The sequence below is a fragment of the Mastigoproctus giganteus genome, chromosome 2, assembly GCF_048544385.1.
Source record: "Mastigoproctus giganteus isolate SK-2022 chromosome 2, ASM4854438v1, whole genome shotgun sequence".
NCBI classification, from domain to species: Eukaryota; Metazoa; Arthropoda; class Arachnida; order Uropygi; family Thelyphonidae; genus Mastigoproctus; species Mastigoproctus giganteus.
This window is the reverse complement of record NC_143576.1, coordinates 203,468,716-203,489,680: the sequence shown is the minus strand read 5'-3', so window position 1 is coordinate 203,489,680 and position 20,965 is coordinate 203,468,716. Positions and strand designations below refer to the sequence as shown.

General features: G+C 40.1%; 2 protein-coding genes across 3 annotated transcripts in view; both read left to right on the top strand.

Moving 5' to 3' along the window:
• The window catches only part of CngB (Cyclic nucleotide-gated ion channel subunit B), a 33,444-nt gene extending 31,911 nt beyond the window's left edge, over window positions 1-1,533 (top strand). Inside the window, exon 18 of the mRNA XM_090390134.1 lies at window positions 286-1,533. Within this exon, the coding sequence (XP_090246260.1) occupies window positions 286-1,533 (1,248 nt within the window). The remainder of the gene's footprint in view (window positions 1-285) is intronic.
• A 12,001-nt stretch (window positions 1,534-13,534) lies between these two features.
• Window positions 13,535-20,965, top strand: part of Psf3 (DNA replication complex GINS protein Psf3) — a 30,348-nt gene continuing 22,917 nt past the window's right edge. Inside the window, exons 1-2 of one of the 2 annotated variants that reach the window (XM_090368904.1) lie at window positions 13,535-13,617; window positions 13,743-13,875. In XM_090368904.1, coding sequence (XP_090225030.1) covers window positions 13,770-13,875 — 106 coding nt within the window. In that variant the 5' untranslated portion in view covers window positions 13,535-13,617; window positions 13,743-13,769. Of the gene's footprint in view, window positions 13,618-13,718; window positions 13,876-20,965 lie in introns of those variants that run through there. The other variant, XM_090368905.1, reaches the window with a different exon arrangement.

Sequence of the window (20,965 nt, the reverse complement as noted above, 5' to 3'; positions counted from 1 at the left end):
CCTCTGAAGAGGTGATAACCATCAAAACACCTGTCACCAGGAATATATGTGTTGGCCTAAATATTGACGTCTGATAAAAATAAATAAACATTACGTTCTAATTGAATATAATGTGTTAATCTTCTATTTGCTACCTATTTTCTGAATTCACATGTTCTAATAATTATAAATTTTAAAAGGGAAATTCATTTAATGCATCAAATGGAATTTCATTTATTGTATGCTAATTTAAACTATCATATGGTGAATTTCCTGTTCTTCTAAGTTCTAATAATTGTTTTTCAGGTTGTCCGTCCAGATTCTAAGTGTGCACAGCTACTCCAGAGAAATTCCTCTTCTGGAGCTACTTCACGTACCGTGTCTCGTGCAGCTTCCGAACCTAATTTACCAGGATCCTATCCAGTGCAAAGTGCACAATCCTCTCCAAAAAGTACTAGTAGTATATTAAGTAATCTATCAGCAGCTTTAAAAGTAGCTAATTTTCATGATGACGACAACTACACCTCGGACAACACTCTACACCTCATTGAGCAGACAGACGAAGAGTGCGGTGGAGGAAATCTCAATGATGAAGTATTTGTCTTGTCGGATACTGAAGATAACATATCAGAAGTACACTCTAGTGTAGCAGATAACGAGTTAGATAACGAAGAACAATTAAACGAATCAATTTGCACTTGCCAAACCCAGAGAGATTTATTCTGTATTCCAGATGAAGACGAAAATACGAATGTTGAAGAATGTGACGAATGTTCACGAGAATCAAAGCCAACTAGTAATGAAGATAACGAAACTGCATGCAGCTCATTACAAAATCCAATCTCTAATCCAACAACAGAAAACGAGTTGCTGAGTAACTGCAACGAGAAAGTTCACGAACAGCCATCTACAGATATCAAAGAATTTCTACAAAATGTCCTAGATATGATCCCCAATAACCTATTAACTAACAATAAAGTTCCAAAATGCAAACAAAAAAATTACATTAAACCAACTACTCTAAATAGCGATATTTTTACTAATATTACTTCAGGAACACAAGCAAAAAATTCAGGAACACCGGTGGATCTGAAAACTAAATGTGTAAATGAAGTAATTTCCAACAAATCTTATAATAATGGCGGACATTCGAAACACACCCTTTCACCAAAATCCTCGAAAAGAGAAAGAAAATTATCAGATCAAAGTAGTAGCTCGGCAAACAGCAGTCATAGTTGCACGTTCAGTTCCAAAGATTCTTGCGTTGCAGATGATGAAGAATCTCCTGTCTTGAAAGATGACGATATGATTTCATTAACATCTTCCGTTCTTAGTTTACACTCTCTGTTTAGAACAAGTTCAATCTCACCACCGTCATTGCCTGAACTAAAAGATTCTCCTTTATCTCCCACTGAAGATCACCCAAATATTTATCGAACTCCAAGCATCCTGAGCAGCAACAGCGTCACTGGATATGATAATTTGGCTTTCGTTCCTCAAGAGATAATGTCCAGTCGACGGTCAAGCCTCTTTAGTGATGAGACTTCTTGTTAATAAAATTTTCCATAAAAATTGTATTCTTGTACCAAATGTTACAAATAAATTTTATTTAGCCAATTGTTAGTGTTCTTAAGTACCGTTGATTGGCTGTTGTAGGGTTTTAGAACCATCAGCAACTTAGGCCCTATATAATATGGCTGTAAATTGCGCATATTCTGTAGTCGATTTTCCGTTTGGGGGAGGAAACACCCGAATTTCCAGGAGAAAAGCTATCCTACCAATGCCTGAGACAAACTAATTCAGCCACGTTATGAAAAAGACCAATAAAAATTCTTCGCGTCATTGACGCGATTCGAACTCGGGTCTTTTCCATCCGGTGTGGGAATGACGGGGATCTTACCAGCTGTAATGTTCACAAGGGTTAAGTACCGTATTAAATACTTCATTTGAAACCTATTATTTAATTTGAAATAATTATTTTAGATATTAATGCCAAATTTATTCAAATTATTTTAACTTTTTTGGAAAAAGTTAAAATAATTTAGAAAAACAGACCCATTTAAGAGCTATATTTTCATCCGTTTCCTAGGAAAGGTTAGAAAACAGAAGAGAACAATAATTTATCCAGTTAAACAGGTGACAAAATCATAATGCAGTTGCATTAACCTGCCATAGCGTGGAGCTATCACAAGTTGATTCTGTACTGCACTACTAACATGTAATACTCCTTTCCCGAGAACTTTGGTCTTACTTATTAGTTCCTCTAATTACTTGCAGTTGCGCGTTATTAGTAACGTGCAGTAATGTATATTAGGACTTTGTTTTAATTGGACAAGCTGTTGCATGTTCTGTTTACTCAATTTTTCATGGGAAGCGCACCAAAATGCAGCTGTGTGCTAAATTTCGAGTAGCGAAAAGGGAAGTATAGCAACACATGACAATGGACGCTCCCATATGGCCGCCAAATAAGGTAATGTTCTTATATTTTGTATCTTGTAAACTCCTCTAACCGTATATGGCCATCGCAGAGTATTAAAAAACTAACATATTAGGGCCACCCGAGAACTAACTCATCTGCCCATGTGTAATATACAGAGTCCAGTCACAATATTACGACCCCCCCCAATACAGACATCACACACGCCTATCATAATTCACCGGAGTTATGGAATAATAAAATTAGTGATTATAAAGACAACAGAGTAAAAAATGATAAGCTGAAGCAGTTAGCGAGTAAATACGATTGTAGTGTGATTGATGTGAAAAAGAAAATCAGAATTTGCGTTCAGCTTTCCATCGTGAGCGAAAAAAAACTACAATCAAAGAAGAGTGATTCATCACCTAGCAAAAAAGGGAAATGGTTTGCATTTGAGCTTTTGAGTTTTTTATTGGACGTCGATGTGCCTAGATCAACATTGTCAACTGCTGTCAGTGATGAGGAGAACTTGGAGGTGAGTTTTTTTAAATTTAAAACTTAAATTACCTTAATTTGAATAATTATATATTTGAATATAAAAGTTAGGCATAAAGGTCCTGCCAAGGTACACGTCCTTCATCTGATTGAAAATATCTCATAAATTCGTTTCTCACTTCTTTAGCTTCAAAAGTTGCCCTCCGTGCTCTATGTTGCAAATCCTGCAGAACAGCATCGCCTTGGATAACTGCCCTCCATGATCCCGGAAAATATTTCCATCTCGTGTTTCATGGTCAAAAGTTCCTTGAGGAGAGTATAGTGATCGCGATGTTTTACTCCTTCTCAAAAAGTTACGAAGATAAATGCATGTTGTTGTGATGATTTCAGAGTTTTTCACATTAATCATTAGTGGTTTTCTAAATACACGAAACACAGATGATAGCAACCCAAAAATATTTTCCACTACTCTGCGAGCGCGAGAATGTCTATAATTGTATTGTCTCTGACAAGAGCCTTTGTTGTGGTAGCCGCTAAATTGTTTCATGATGTGTTCCTGCAGAGGGGGGAACGCATCATCCGTCAATATTACATAAGGCGATAACTTATTGCTACCAGGAAGTGGTTGTGGTTGAGGTAATTGTAGGTTTCCTTTGGCCAATTTCTTATAAAATGACGTTTCTCGAAAAACACCTCCGTCAGAAATCCTGCCTTGACAGCCAACATTAGCGTATATGAAATTATAGTTTGCGTCAGTAATGGCCATCAAAACAATGCTGAAAGTCCCTTTGTAGTTGAAAAACATACTGCCACTGTTTTTTGGGTTTTGCATGACTACGTGTTTTCCGTCACAAGCTTCAACACAATGCGGGTAATTCCAGGAAACTTCAAAATCTTTTGCTATCTTTCTCCACCCATCTTCAGTGCACGGCATCTGGAAAAATTCAAAACAAATTTAGTTATCTAGTAATTGCATTTTTGTAATTGCAGGAAGAAGAAGAACAAGAAGGCAGTCGACACACTCAAGATACTCAAGCAGAAGTCAATAAGCCTCGAAATCAGCATGAAATGTCCAATAAACGCGAAAGAAATACCTGTGAAGAGGAAAGTGAAAAATACATTGCCCCTAAAAAGACACGGATGCGTTTATCCCCTTCCGATCGTGAAGAGGAAGCATATAGTATTTTAAAAAATGCGTGTCAAAGAGATGAGTGCTCAACATATGGAGACCATGTGGCTAATGAGCTGCGAAATTTAAGCTCTAGAGCACGAACAATGGTTAAGCACATAATAAATAATACATTATTTGAAGCAACTATGGCAAATATGATGTCGAAAATGTGCCTACTCGAACTAGTACACCTATTCATAGCAACTATGAAAGTAGTGGTTGCACTGTTCTATCCTCTGGGGCCGAGAATCTGCCTCACAACTACGAGTATGAAAGTAGTAGTTTCACTGTTCGATCCTCCGGAGCATCTGCAACGACGTTTTCTGAGCCATCCAACAGTTCAGAAAACCTTTTGACTTTTCCAGTACTTTCTGAATTCCTAAGAAGCCTCTACCGAATTGACTTGAAATCTTGTAATAATATACAGGGTGTTTCAGTTAAACGTTTCAGAACTTCTAAGAGGGGTAGGGTACATCCTGACAACTCGAAATCATATAGCAATGTGGGGTCGGAAATGCTTTCCTGAAGCGGTGTTGTACACAGAAGCACCATAAAGAAAAGAGACCGTAAGTGAGAAATCGTTTTAATAATACATGAAAAGAAGCAAAAGGTACATGGATTAAAGTAAGTGTTCGAAGTTTCTTCCACGGGCTACAATGCACGCCTCACATCTCCAACGCATGGACATCCGAACATTCTGGAATACTCCAGGCGAATTTCGAATTTCTTCGGCAGCTACTGCGATTCTTGCAACCAGCTCCTCAGCATTGTCAACAGGGGTGTCATAAACTAGCGATTTCATATGACCCCAGAAATAAAAATCAAGACATGATAGGTCGGGTGACCGAGCAGGCCAACGCACGGGACCACCACGTCCGATCCACTGTTGACCAAATGTGACATCCAGGTAGTTACGAACATCTCCGCTATAATGGGCAGGGGCTCCATCGTGTTGGAACCACATTGTCTGTTGCGTCGATGCAGAAATCTGTTCATCTCTCAAAAGTTGTGGCAATACTTGCTGCAGAAAGATCAAGTAGATAGGTCCGGTTAGACGACACGGTTACAGGTAAGGTCCGATGAGGTGATCTCCCATAATACCGGCCCATACATTGACCGAAAATCGAATCTGTGCTGCACGACGTCGCACGACGACTTCTGTGTACAACACCGCTTCAGGAAAGCATTTCCGACCCCACATTGCTATATGATTTCGAGTTGTCAGGATGTACCCTACCCCTCTTAGAAGTTCTGAAACGTTTAACTGAAACACCCTGTATGTATGTTTGTAATAAATAAAATGTTTAGCATAATAATATTTTTACTTACCTCGACAAAATCATGTAGAACGTCGATCAAAGCTCTGTATACTTCTGGAACAATTCGAGAAATGCTTGGCTCAGATATCCGAAACAGATACATAAGGGATGGATAGCTATCACCCGTACCCAAATATCTCAATGTTACTAACATTTTCACACGAGGTCGTATTGCCTCACGAAAGTTGGTATCATATTTTTTTATAATAGGTGAGATTTTCTCAAGCAAGTACTCAAAATCTTCTTTGCTCATTCGCGTGAAATTTCGAAATAATGCTTCATCGTCAGCAACCAATTTATTGTAAAAATCATTCTGAGCTTCTTCACCACCAACATATAATTCTCTTCTCCACCACCGTGGCTTTCTTCTTTTTTTTCTACGATTCAAAGCTATTACCAAATATGCAGCCGCCGCAACTGTTTGTAAAGACATGATGCAACAAACTGAAGTTGCCTCCATGGAATCGTTGAGACGCATGCTTCAAAGCATAGACGACATAGCGCATGCGACACGTGGAGCCAAATTCCGCATGCGACATTGTGGCACATAGTCGCACACCTAGAAACAGGCAACACCAAGAAACATATAGCATGCCTCCTGTCGTTCAGTGTTGCCTCAGTGGAATTGCGCCTTAAGGCTTGATGTTCGGCATCTGTGAAAACAGTAACAGCCTCTGTCATGGGCAAAGCACGCGACCTATCAGACCTGAAAAAGGCATGATCATCGGCTATTGGGCCAGGGGTGCCAGCATTTCGGGAACAGCGGACTTTGTGAAATGCTCACGTGCTGAGTGGTGAAAGTGTATCAAGATTGGATGAACGGGACAGTTTTGACGACCCGACGTGCCAAATGTGGAGCCCCATGCGCCATTTATTCCAGAGGTTTTATTATTATTATTTCTCCCTGATTGGGGGTTCCACCACCGATTATTATTATCATTGCTGCTCTTATATTATTTCTCCCTGATTGGGGATTCCACCTCATGACGGGTATTGCTACCAAGTACACAGGGTGGTTGTTGTTATGGCTGATGTTACTGTTGGTCGAGGAACTCTCTGACAATCCTACAGGTATTCAGGATTGCGACTTTCTGGAGTTCGTTGTAGGTGTTCTCTGGGAGACTTATTTCTGCTAGGCTGTTATGTAGGGTCTTTGGCACCATACCTGTCGTTGACACGATGATCGGGATGGTCGTTACTTCTTGCATATGCCACATCTCTTTGATCTCCTGTCTTAGGTTCGTGTACTTCTTGATTTTTTTCCCCATGAGTTTTCTGCAGGTTGCACTTGTTGGGTACCGCTATGTCAATTAGATAGGTAGCATTTTCCTTCTTCTCCACAAAAGTTATGTCCGGTCTGTTATGCGGGATTGTTCTATCCGATGTTATGGCGTGGTCCCAGTACAGCTTGTGGGTTGGGGTCTCTAGTACTGCCTGCGGTTCGTACTTGTAGTATGGTACACTTTCTTCGATCAACTGGCATTTCCTTGCTAGCTTCTGATATATTATCCTGGCTACCTGGTCCTGTCTATTAGCGTACTCAGTATGGGTGATCACTTTGCATCCCGCTGTGATGTATTGGATCGTTTCTGAGGCCAGGTGGCATCGTCGACAAGTGTCATCTAAAACTCCAGGCTCCTTGGCGATGTATTTTCTATAGTTCCTGGTGTTGATTACCTGGTCTTGGATGGTGAGCATGAATCCTTCAGTCTCGGGGAAGAGCGTCCCACTCCTGAGCCATTCATTTGAAGCAATTTTATCTATGTGACCCTGATGAAGATCATTGTAGTGTCTGCCGTGGAGTGTCTTCTCTGCCCATCTTTCTAGCTTCGTTTGTACCTTCTGGTTGGGGGGACTGCTCGCTTAGGTTAAGTAGGGTATACCGCTTGTCTATCTTCCTTATGGCCTGGTGGAGTGCTGCTGTGTATTTCTGGAAGTAATACTTCAGGTTAACTAGCTGTCTTCTGTTGCCCAATGAGGTCTATCAGTCCGCTTCCTCTTTCTTCCTGGGCAATTGTCAGTCTCTCCACGGCAGCTCTCGGGTGGTGTTCGCGGCTCTTGGTCATCATTGTCCTTGTCCTTCTCATGATATCCTCCAGCTCGGTGTTAGTCCAATCTATGATCCAGAAGGAGTATGTTAGTACTGGGACTGCATAGGTGTTTATGGCTTTAACTGTGTTCCCTCCATTCAGCTTTGCTTTCATCAGGCTTCTGAGTCTCTGATGGTATTTATCGGTCAGGCAGGCCTTAATTTCCTTGTGCTGTAATTGCTGAGCCTGCATCATTCCCAAGTATTTGTACCCCTCTCCCTCTGCCCTGGCTTCGATCTGTTTACCACTCTGCAGCTCGTAGTTTCGGTTGACTAATTTTCCCTGATGCCATCCGTGGGGTCTTGCATTTATCTAGACCAAATTCCATCCTAATATCCTTGCTGAATTCTTCGGTGATCTGGAGTAGTTGCTGAAGGTGCTTCTCGATTCCCGCGTAGAGCTTGATGTCATCCATATACATCAGGTGGGTGAGGGTGTACAGGTTCTTCCTTCCTTCTTTGAGGTTATATCAGTACTTGCTACTGTTGAGCATGGTAGATAGCGGGTTAAGTGCTAGACAGAACCACAGTAGGCTCAGGGCAGCTCCCTGAAAGATTCCTCTCCTGATGGGGATTGGCCTGGTGGTGATGTTTTCGACCTTAATGGTGGTACTCCATTTCGCCATCATTTCTCTTATGAAGTTTGTCACTATCGGATTGACTTTATAGATTTGCAGTGCCTCTATTAGACAGCTATGAGGCACGGAGTCGAAGGCCTTGCGGTAATCGATGTGTACATGTTGCGACACTTCTTGTATGCTTGCTCCATAACCGCAGCATCTATGGTTAATTGCTCCTTGCATTCTTTGCTCAGCCGCTTGCATCCTTCTGCTGTTTGGCCATTATGCTCTGGCTCTCCAAGTGGTCTGTTATCTTCTTGGTTATGCAGCTGGTTACGATTTTTTTACATTGTTGGGAGGCAGGTGATTGGCCTATATTTCGCCGGGTTTCTTGTATCTTCTTCTTTAGGCTTCAGATTCCCAGAGTGACAAACTTCGGGATTGTCTCTGGGTGCATTATGATTTCGGTGAACTGCTCTGCCAGGCGCTTGTGTGTGCAAGTGAGCTTCTTGTACTAGTAGTTGTGGACGTTACCTATTCCTTGAGTTCGCCTGTTGTAAGGGTTCTTGATCATCTGTTTTACTTCTTCCCGAATCTCCCATCCTCTCATTTCTTGTACGTCCTTGTTTTCTTGCGTTCTAGTTCTATCCAGGTGGCTCGGCTGTTGTTTTACTTCCATACTCCATATGTTTCCCCAGAAATCCTCAATCGTATTCTTCTCGGGTGGTCCGTTCCCTTGGTTACCGACTTCTCCGACATTCCTATAGAAACCTCTTAGGTCCTCATCGAAGTTTCAGTTTTTTATTTTTCTCTCGGAGCTCTCTTTGTATCGGCGTAATCTCTTGCTGAGTGCAAGGAGGTTCTGCTTCAGTGTCCAAGTACCCTCCTATTCTCTGATTTTTGTCTCATGTTTGCTGTGGATGCTGTCTCTCTTGTGTTTGCTGTGGATGCTGTCTCTCTTGTGTTTGTTGTGGATGCTGTCTCTCTTGTGTTTGCTGTGGATGCTGTCTCTCTTCACTTTTCCAATTAATTTCTTACTCCTATTGCCCCGTTGGTACTGGGTCAATTGGCCTATCTTGACTCTTAATTCTTATATCTTCTGCCGAAATCTTCTTTCCCAAGCTGGTAATTCCTTCTGTTTTTTGTGCTTCTGCTGCTGGTCTCTCGCTTCTCTTCCATTAATCCTCGTGGCTTCTACCGCAGCACAATACATGGCTGTGTGGATGGCCTCCAGTGTTGCACCATTGCTGTCGAGGTAATGCGGTATTATGTGCCGATTCAGGTGGTCTGTTACTCTCCACAATATTCTATTCGGCTTCTGCTTCGGTATCACGTGAGTGTTTGTGGGGTCCATTCCTTCGAATTCTGTTAGGTCCTTCTTCCACTCGTCCTCTATTCTGGATATCATGACCTCGTCTGTTTCCACTGCAGCTGCTGCGGGTTGTATTTCCTCTTGCTCTTCTGCCTCTGGTTCGGTGGTGCTATGTTCTTCCTCCTCTGGTTCCACATTCTTTATCCTTTGTAGTTGATCGCTCATGTCCTGCTTGATTTTTTCCAAGATTGCAGGGGCTATTAGGTTCTTCGTGACGATTGTCCTTCTCTGGTCCGCTATTCGTTGTTCGGTGACTTGAATATCCGGGAATCGTTCCAGCCACTTGGTATGTAGTCTTGCCCTGTAAGTTGTCATATCGGTCTCCAGCTTCATTATTTCGTAGTATGCTTGCATGATATACGTATTCATTTCGATGCTCCATTTCATGCGTTGGCGTTTTCTCCCTTCCTGGATGGTCACTAGCGCAGTTGCGCAGGAAGCACTTCCAGTTGGTGGGGCTGAATGGTCTTGCCCTTCTCTTGTGGTAGCCATATGACGGGGGACAGCACCACTCGCTCCACTGTCTTTCGATGCAGTATGATTAATATTTCTCTGCGACAAGGTGGACCTGTTTAGCTTCGGCTTATGTTCAGTGGTAGTTCTCGCGAGTTGCGCCAAATTGCGCCACAATCTGCCTTAGCCGCCACTCCGACCTTGGGGTTTGTAGGTCCCTTGGAGCAACTTTCACGATATTTATTTATTTTATTAATTTTTATTACTATTATTTTTTATTATTATTATTCTAATTATTACTATTATTATTATACCGGTCTCCCAGCGTGATGGAGCCGCGTACGCTTCCGCCAAGGCGGACTACCAGCCTGATGGACCCAGGTACTCGAACCTGGGTCCATCAAGCTAGTAGTCCAGTGTCATAACCACTGGGCCATCGCGCCCATAGTATTATTATTATTAGTAGTAGTAGTAGTTTATTTCTCTTAGAAGAACACCCGGTTACGGCTACTGGCCAGGGGGGTGATGATACATATACAACTATGTTACAAAATGTAATACAATTATAAAATACATGAAACACATGTTATCTGAATTATAAGTACATCTTATCTGGAAAAAAAAACACTTGAGTTATTAATTACACGCTAAGGCTTTTACTACTTAACTAGTATAAACTAGTAAGAACTTAATACCGTGACAATTGAAGCATACCTTCTGTTTAAACACACACAAGTGGGAGTTTCACCATATTTACATAAACACAAATATTTATATCCAAACAGCGTACAGCATATGAAGCAACGTGACAACAGGTATCACCGCGATACAATATAAAGCAATGCAATGCAAAATAAAAATTTGAAAGTTCAATTTACTGTCTCCAGCAGTCGGGTTCTTCTGTGGGGATTAGAGTTGGGTGGGTAAGACAGTTCTGACATCTATTTCTTGATGAGGTCGGACTTCCTAAAGCTCAGTGGCTCAGGCCTGGCCGAACAAGGTGCTGGAACTGTATCCTTACATCTGTATTTGCAAATAGAAGTTTCCGAGAATTTCCTTTCTGGAGGATTTGCAAGAGTAGAGCTTTTCAGGGTTGATATTGAGGTTGTTGAATAGCTGGATGGTGTTTTCTGGAAAGAATCTTCCGAGGCTATCCAACTGCGTAAATGCCACTTTGAGTTGCGGTTCCTTATCTGCAACTCGTCTTGGTTTTCCGCCTGGTATTATTATCCATTCTCGGGCTTTCGGTGCATCACCGAAAATATAAAAATTCCGAACAGTAAAAAATCCGAATAGTTTTATTTTACAGAACGGGCCAATTTTCTCTACTAGCGCTGTCTACCTTAAAAGAAAGAATAGTTTTATTTTACAGAACGGGCCAATTTTCTCTACTAGCGCTGCCTATCTCCTCACAACCAAACACGCACATTTCTTTAGGACAGCTAGAGAAAAACTCTGCTACCAATTGCGAACTTTTCGCAATTGGTAGCAGAGTTTTTCTCTGCTATATAAATTCCGTAATAATAAATGCCGTAATGTCCAAAGGGAACGTACATAAGATTAAAAACTCTCAAGGTACGTCAATGCTATTTATGTGCTAAGATACACTGTGCTGCCACTTTATTATGTATACCTACTAGTACCGTGTTGAGCGTCCGTTAGCTTTCAAAACAGCCTGAATTAATCTAGACAAGATGCTGAAAATGTTGTGCAGGAATGGAGTACCATGCAGACATGAGTGTGTCACGCAGTTCCTTGAGATTCGACCGAGGTGCAAGCCTGCAGCGAACAGCCCTTTCCAGCTCATCCTAAAGATGTTCAATAGGATTGAGATCCACAGACTGAGCAGGCCACTGCAGCAAAGAAAAGTCATTGCCATGTTCTTGGAACCATTCCATAGTGATTCGGGCTTTGTGAACTGGCGCATTATCCTGCTGGAAGTAACTATCTGACTGAGGATAAACTTAACATGAACGGATGCACTTGGTCAGCAACGACATTTAAGAATGATGTGGCATTCTGATGTGAATCTATGGGTATCAATGGACGCAACATGTGCCAATAAAACATTCCCCACACCATAACACTGCCCCCACCACCTTGCACAGTAGTCGTCAGACATGACGGGTCCATGGATTCATGTTATTTTCATCAAATTCTGAGCCTTCCATCAAATTGATGCACCAGGAACTTCGACTCGTCAGACCAAGCAACTGTTTTCCAATCGTCGATAGTCCAGTGCTGGTGTTGTTGTGCCCACAGGAAGCGTGTACTCTTGTTCTTCATTGATAACAAAGGTACGCGATGTGGTTGTCGGCTGTTCGCGACAAAGTGCGACTAGTGGTCCATTGCGATATTTTTTTCTACGCACCAAGGTTGTATTCTGACGTGATGTGCGATACTGTGACCCGTCTGTTTGCTTCGAAAAGTCTAGCCATCCTCCTCTGACCCCTCTCATGAACAAGCGATTTTCTTCCACAAGAGTGCCGTTGAGAGGACGTTTTCTGTTTGTTGCACCATTCTCGATACACCCCCTTGAAACTGTGGTGCGTGAAAAGTTCAGGAGAACTGCCGTTTCAGGGATGCTTTGTCCAGCACGTCTTGCACCTACTACCATGCCACCTTCGAAGTCCGTTAGATCACTCCTTTTCCCCATTCTTGCTACGGTTTGTACGCTTAACTGATACTAGATAGGTTGTTCTGCTGCATTTATATCCATAACTGTGGTCAAGTGACTTGCAACTTTGTGGGACAAACCATTTGTGTGCGCAGCACGGGATGTACCTAAGAAAGGGGCAGCAGAGTGTATTCTGCAGCGTTCTTTCCTCGATTTGAATTTATACCCCCTTAAGTGCGTAATCTGAGAAAGAGCAAGGATCTCATCAGTTATGATCTTGCTGAAACCATTCAAACTCTTATATACCTCAATCAGATCACCTCGTAGGTCCCTAGTCTCCAGATGCTGAAAACTTCAGAATCTAAGCCTTTCATAGTAAGATTACCCCTTTTTTCCCCTCACAAATCTCGTTGCCCTTCTCTTTACTCATTCCAGCAGCTCTACATCCTTCCTAAAATGAGGCCTCCAGGCATGTAGGCAGTACTCAAGGTATGGCCTGACTATTACCTTATACAAAGGGATAAGGAGGTGTCCTTATCGCTAGCAGCGAGAAGGACACCTCCTGAGTGTAGTACCCCGCAGTTCGTATGTTACTCTGGAGTTACTGCTATCCATATGCATTACTTTGCATTTGTAAATGTTAAACTTCTGTTGCCACCTCTCAGCCCATCTGCCCAACTTTTTTAGATCCTTTTGCAGCAGTAATAATCCTAGAATAACATGTGTTGTGGGGAGTGACCAAAACTCAGTAACAAAAAAGACCTGAGTTAATGAACAGTTTGAAGTTCTCTGAGCAAAGCAGCCATGATGTTCTTGGAGTTCTTCAATAATATACAGTTTCTTTAACAGGAAGGAGAAAAAATAATGTCATATTATGGCTACCCAAGACAGAAAGTAAATTTACTATTATTTGCTATTATAAGGAGTAAATTAATATCCATTAATTTACTCCTTATGCAATGTGTCAGCATGCCTTGCAGATTATTATTATTTTATTTTACTTCTTTGTTCCAGGTTTCCATACGAGTTGTATAATTTTCTTTCCGATTCAGAATATCCATGAGATTAGCCGTGGAGGGAAGTTTAGTCGCTAGGGATATTTGTATTTAGTTGAAGAAAATAGTGGGGAAGACGGTGACTGACACGGTACGTTTGTTTTATGAACTTTCTTGTATTGGCGTTGTTTTCTGTTTGTAGTGATATATGTTGTTATTTTTATTTTTCTAATCCATTTTCTTTCTATCTTTTTCTCTGCATCTGGATTCTTTCAGCTTGATGGGATAAGTGAAATTCTTAATATGGCTGGTCGAACAAAAATACAAGATGGATATTTTGCTATTGATGATATTTTAGCAACTAATGAGAAAGTACCCTGCCGATTTGAGCTTCCTGTTTATAAATTAGGTAAGAGTGGTTTGATTATGCCAATTAATCTCTATGATAGACATAGTCACCTATATAAATCTCCGACTTTTTTTTGTGTGTGTGTGTATTTCTATTCAAGTTACGTATTATAAGATAAACGTTTTATGACGTGTAACAAACCACGTAAAACAGCCAGTCAGCTTTTCTTCTTTTTTGTTTCTTGCCATTCTTTTGCACGAAAAATTTTAACAAAATTTTTGAAAAAACAGTTATTAAAGATTTTACCCAATACACTTGACATAAAGGAAGGAAATTAACACTGTAAGAAGGGTACAATACGTCCTCAAGATAAGCACACTTTCAGCACTGTTGGTGACGTAGATCGTTCCAAAAACTATCTGGATTACGGAGCACTGAACACGTGGCGCACGCACATAAGTGTAGTGAGGAGAGCTAAGTTAACACGTTAAAATGCAAATAATTCATATTTATAAATAAAGCAACATGAAAACAAGTCACTAAATATGTTATTACTGAGGAATCAGATTAGCATAGCACTACGAGAAATAAATTAGATTTGCTAGAGCCTGACAGATAGCTGCAAACAGAAGACAAGAAGAGGAACAGAATGTGAACATGTTGGAGCAGTATGGCATTAAGGGCAAATTGCTGTTATGGATAAAGGGATGGTTGAGTGGGAGAAGACAGAGTGGTAATCAATGGACACTGCTCCTTGTGGACTAATGTTATTATAGGTGGTTCGATTGTTGTTTTCTGTATTTATTAATGATATTAATGAAGGTGTATCAGGCTTAATGTCCAAGTTTTCTGATGATATGAAGATTGGCAGGGTTGTCAATAACTCTAATGGTATTATTAGAGTTATTGCAACGCTACTGCAACAGAGTCTAGAAAAGTTGAGCAGATGGGCTGAGAGGTGCCAACTGAAGTTTAACATTGTCAGATCTAAAGTACTGCATATGGGTAACAGTAACCCCAGCATAATGTATCAACTGTGTGGTACTACACTCAGGGTGGTAGAGAATGAAAAAGACCAGAGGATAATTGTGCAGTCAGATATGAGCTGCAAGAATTGCTCATGGTGTCTTCTCAATGATATACAAGAATTTTTCTAAAAGGGATAAGGAAGTGATTATCCCCTTGTATAAGGCAATGGTCTAGCCACACCTTGAGTACTGTATACAGGTCTGGAGGCCTCATTTTAGGAAAGATGTAGAGCTGCTGGAACAAGTACTGAGAAGGACAATGAGATTGGTGAATGGAACAAATGGTTGCTCTTACAAAGAAAGGCTTAAGTTTTGCAAATTGCAGTGTCTGGAGACTAGGCACCTGCTAGGTGATCTGATTGAGGTGTATAAGCCTTGAATGGTTTGAGCAAGCAGAATGCTGATGTGATGCTTCCTCTTGTGCAGATTAATCATCAGGGGACATAAATGCAAATTGAGGGAAGACAGTTGTAGAATAGATGTGTGGAAATTTGCCTCTAGCCAGCAAGTGGTTGATTGACAGAACAAACTTCCATCTGTTGTTGTAGAGGTTGACAGCCTTAAATAATTTTTTTTTTGCTAATGCTGTATAAACTTGCTTTCTTGCATCATATGCCTCTACTAATGCTAACATGTAATTACAGACTTCTTTGCTTAATGTGTGTTCCGGGAAAAATAATGGAGTCGCTAGTTAAAGAAGTAATGTGGGTTTGTTTGTTTGGTTTTTTTAGGAGCATTAGCAACTAAAGCCATATTGCCCCGGGGATATGCTGTGGTCATTCCCTAACCTTTCCACATCCTCCGTATTTGGTGGTCACGGGCTCGAACCCCAGTCTAATCAAGAAGCGTGTGCTATGCACTGCTGCTCCTGCCCACCTGGCTACAGAGGCACCAAGTAATTTGGGACTATCTGGACAGGAATGCAATTATACTGCAGGCACAGTGTGGATTTGTTAAGGGGCGGCTTATCTAACCAATCTGATAGGTTAATATGATGCAGTGACCAAGGAACTGAATGCAAAAATTAATTTTGGTATCATATACCTGGATTTCAGGAAGGCTTTTGCTACTTTACTCATAAAAGACTGCTGTATAAACTGGAGGAATGTGGCATTAAGGGCAAATTACAGGTAATGGATAAAGGAATTATTAAGTGGAAGAAGACAAGAGTGGTTATCAATAAGCACTGCTCTTTGTGGACTAATGTTATTAGTCGAGTTCCCCAGGGTTTAGTGATTAACCCATTGTTGTTTTCAAAATTTATTAATGATACTGATGGAGGTATATCAGGCTTAATGGCAAAGTTTCCAGATGATACAAAGGTTGGCAAGGTAGTTAATGACAATAATGATGATATACTACTGCAACAAGATTTAGAAAAATTATGTTGATGAACTGAGAAGTGGCAGTTGAAATTTAACATTGACAAATTCAGGGTACTGCATATGGGCACCAGTAATCTCAGAGTAACTTATCAACTGTGTGGAACTACACTCAGGAGAGTAGAAAATGGAAAAGACCTAGGGTTAATTGTACAGTCAGATATGAAATTCACTGAGCAATGCAGACATGCTGCCAGGACAGCTCATGGTGTTTTGTCAATCATATACAGAAATTTTGCTATTATTAATAAGAAGGTGATTATCCCTTTGTACAAGGCCATGGTTAGGCCACATCTAGAGTATTATGTACAGTTCTGGAGGCCTCACTTTAGGAAGGATATAGATCTGCTGGAACAGGTGCAGAGAAGGGCAACCAGATTGGTGAAGGGAATAAAAGTGTGCTCTTACTTAAAAAGGCTTCTGTTCTGCAAATTCTGGATACTAGGCACCTGCAGGCTAGCATCTGGAGACTAGGCACCTGCAGGGTGATCTGATTGAGGTGTTTAAGGCCTTGAATGGATTGGGTAAGTTTTATGTGAATGGCATTCTTTCTCTTGCTGAGACTATGCACATGAGGAGGTATAAATTTATGTTTAGGAAGGATGATTACAGAACAGATTTGTGGAAGTGGATGGTTTGAATAAATTCAAGGAAAAAGTAGACAAATTCTTGGAGAGTAAGGGTGTGCGTTGGCTGATGCTATATAAGCTTGCTTTCTTGCATCATTTGGCACTACTACTAAGGCTGGTTCTCATGAATTTACCTTTAGATAGCTGTTTTAGATTATTGTAATAATTGCTGGCTGCAATAGAGTTTAGCAGGTTGTTCAATGAGATTGTCACCTTTTGACAGTGAGAAAACTGTGAATGCTTTTTATTTTATTTTATTATTATTTATTTTATTTTATTTTTTTTTTTTTTTGCTGATGGAAACAGTCCTCCTGCATTATTCAATTACAGTAATATTAAATTAACTTTAAAAGTGGGGGGGGGGGGGGGGGAAAGCAAGCCATTTCCCAAATACAAATAAATGGCTTTACAGGCAAATTATCAGAAAAATGTCAAACAAATCACAATGATTTATTTGACAATTTAAACCATGTTTCACAAGCCAAATTATATTGCCGACCGGGCTAGCCAGGTGGGTAAAGTGCTTGCCTGGCAACCCAAAGGTTGCGGGTTCAAATCCCCGCCTCGTGCTTGGATCAGAGTAAAATGCAAAAACTTTGGGAGGTGCATTATGGCCACAGAAGCCGATGCGCCAACAGCTAAAAAAAAAAAAAAAAAAAACCCAAATTATAACAATCATGATGGCACAGGGCCTGATAGACCCACCAATTTATTTTTTATTTCAGAAAAAAATTATTGATTTCTGCTTTCATTATAACCTTTTTTAATGATTGTGATTCTTATTAAATGTTTTTTTTTTTTTGTTTTTTTTTTTTTTTAATTCTGTGGTGGAGGGTATCATTTTGAACATGAAACTATATGAAACTATTAGTCACTTCTATTTTCAAGTTTATAAAAATGTAAAGTATGTGAAAATTTAAATTAATGCATCTACGCATATTACAGTGTTTTATTAGTTAAATAGATAAATAATAATAATGAAGACAATAAGCCATTTTATTTAATAACTAAATGTAAAGTACAGTACAGTACAGTAATACCCCGAAGTTACGCGATATGTGGGTCTGACGAAAATTGCTTAAGTCGAATTCGCGTAAGTCGGGGTACAACTTTGCATATAAATACATATAAATTTTGTTTAATTGGGACCAAGGACTAACAAAAACACTACAAGCCCTACGTTCCAAGCCGTACGTTCCAAGCCCTACCGGTGGATGGCTGAAACCGCGGATATAAGCGAACACCTGCTGACCCCATATTTAACATGATTTTCTTGTACATACATATGTATAATAAAGTTTAATTGATAAATTAAACACACACAGTAAGACATTACCAACATTAAATACGGTAATAATAAAGTACAGCAGACTCTTGATTAACCGGGACACTTCAAGGCTAAATTTTTAAAAAAAAACCAAATCAACCAGAAGTCATAAAATTCAAGTAATAACTAGAATACGTATAAAAAGATATTTTGCAAGTTGTAATTAAGTGACAAGAATTGGTATTATAAGTCGTTATTGGGAGATTAGTGTACTTATTATCTTGCAACCCCCACTGTCTTCACACCTATTGCTCAAAACAAAGAAAAAAAGAGAGAGAGACCAAATGTTTAGTGTGTTGCGTCAATTGTTGTGTCCGTCGCACCGGAAAAGGACAAATTTTGTTTCGTTATTTGTCAAGGATGTCAGAATTTTTTTTTTATATATATATATATATATATACAAAGGGTACTAGGAAAGTTTTACAATATGACGCAACAATGAATCACAGGAAGATGCTTGTTGCTGCATGTTGAGACATGTTCATACGTGCATAGTAGCCACCGCGCCAAGTCGATGGGCTCAGTTATTCATTAGTAGTGAGAGTGTAAAGTGCTTGCGATGGCATCGTGGTCACGAAATGAGATAAGGACAGTTTTGCGGTATAATTTCGTGCGTGGTTTAACCATAGACCAGTGCTTAGAAGAAATGACTCTTGCACTAGTTGATGATTGTCCACATCGTACAACGATATTCAGGTGGTATAGAGAATTCCAAAGGGGAAATTTCACTCTGGAGGATTCTGAGAGGCCGGGAAGGCCACGAACGTCAGTTACGGAGGAAAACGTTACTGCTGTGAGGAAAATGCGTGACGAAAACAGGCGAGTGACCTACCAACAGATAGAGGATACTTTGGGCCTAAATGCACCAGCAATTCGTTCGATTCTGCAAGATCATTTGCACGTGAAGAAACTTTGTTCTCTCTGGGTGCCGGGAGATGTTAAAAAAGTTTGATAATTGACAATCTCGGTATGTGAACAACATCGTGACAGGTGACGAGACTTGGCTGTACTATTACGATCTGCCGACCAAGGCTCAAAACAAAGTTTGGGTCTTTGATGATGACGACACACCCGTAATTGTCAGAAAATCCCGATCTGTAAAGAAGAAAATGATAGCTGTATTTTTCAAATCGAGTGGAATTGTGGAACGTGTCTTTTGAACACGCAGAAGACAGTCACAGCTAAGTGGTATACTGAACAATGCCTGCCTAAAGTCATTGGATCTATGAAGAACCTGCGGCCAAAGTCAAGAATGGACACCTGGTACCTCCATCACGATAATGCTCCAGCTCACCGCGCCAAAGCCTGCACCGAATATTTGACCAGGACAGGACTGAAACTTCTCGAGCACCCTCCCTACAGTCCAGACCTTGCTCCCTGCGACTTTGCACTGTTCCCGCATGTGAAAATGAAGCTAAAAGGGAGGCGGTTTTCCAGTGATGAGGACCTTCTACGGGCTTGGGACAACGAGTGTGCTTTACTCCCTAGTGAAACTTGGCAGAACTGGTTTAAAGATTGGTTTCGGAGGATGGAGAGGTGTATTGAATGTAGAGGAAATTACTTTGAAAAAATTAAATAAACAAAGCTGTATTGCAAAACTTTCCTAGTACCCTTTGTATATATAGTAACTATTTATTTTTTTTTGTTTAGAAATCGCAAAAATGATGGGCAAACGCAAGAGTTGTGCTTTCAAATTAAACAAACAAAAACTTGAAATTATTCAAAAGTTTTAAAATGGTGCATCCATTAAATTTCTTAAGAACCATTATAATGTTGGTGACCAAACCATACACGACAAAGGGAAGCTATTCGATTTAAAATCGACATCGTAAAAATTTAAAGGGAAGCATCATATTGGACACATGAGTAGTACGTGTTAAGTTTTTTTTTCCGTGGTTAACCGCGAGTAACTGAATCAGCAGATATGGGGGCACAACTGTATGCATACATTTGCTCTACCTCTGAATTGGAGCCAGCATTATTCTCGTAAAAGTTGCTGTCAGCTTCCAAAAGCCACTTCTCAGTGCCTGCAATAACAGCATTGTCATTGCAGGCCAAATAGGTGAAAGTCTTGACTATGAGGGATGTGGCAGAATAATCCGCCCAAATTCTGAAGTGATCTCCCTTTACAGGATGCTAGTATGTTCTGGCACTTTTATGCTGATGGAAAAATTATCCTTTCTTCTCTGGCCTCACTCTTGCAATTTGTGTCTTCAGCTTCAGTATTTTCATGACAAGCAGAATTGATTTTGTCTCCATTCTAGAAATTCCACAAAATTAGCCCTTCTCTTGTCCCAAAAAAATGAAAAAACTTAAAAATAGCATAAAAATCAGTAAACTCTTTAAAATGAGGCACCTTCAGGGATTGAGAGGAGCAAGATCTTAAAATTTTCTGGATTTTAGAGCAGTACATATAGTGTTTAATAGTCTTTAGAGGAGCTCATTTAAATAAATATTAAGTACAAACAATTAACTTATTTACATGTAAATATTTATAATTTAACAGAAATACTTTAGAAAAGTTCAGAATTAAATTTACAAAATATTGTAGAAATTAATTTCACAAAATTACAGAAATTAAATTTAAACAAAACTTTGCCTACAAGACACTTGATGTAAAATCCACTTCAGTTAAACTGCTGGATCCAACTTCAAGTGTACATCTAAAAAATTTATAGTTATTGATGTTTAAAACAAAGTTTATTGTTTAAAATACCATATTATTTGTGATTTATTTGATTTGCATTCCTTCTTTTCCGTTTAGTTTTACACATAAACACTTTC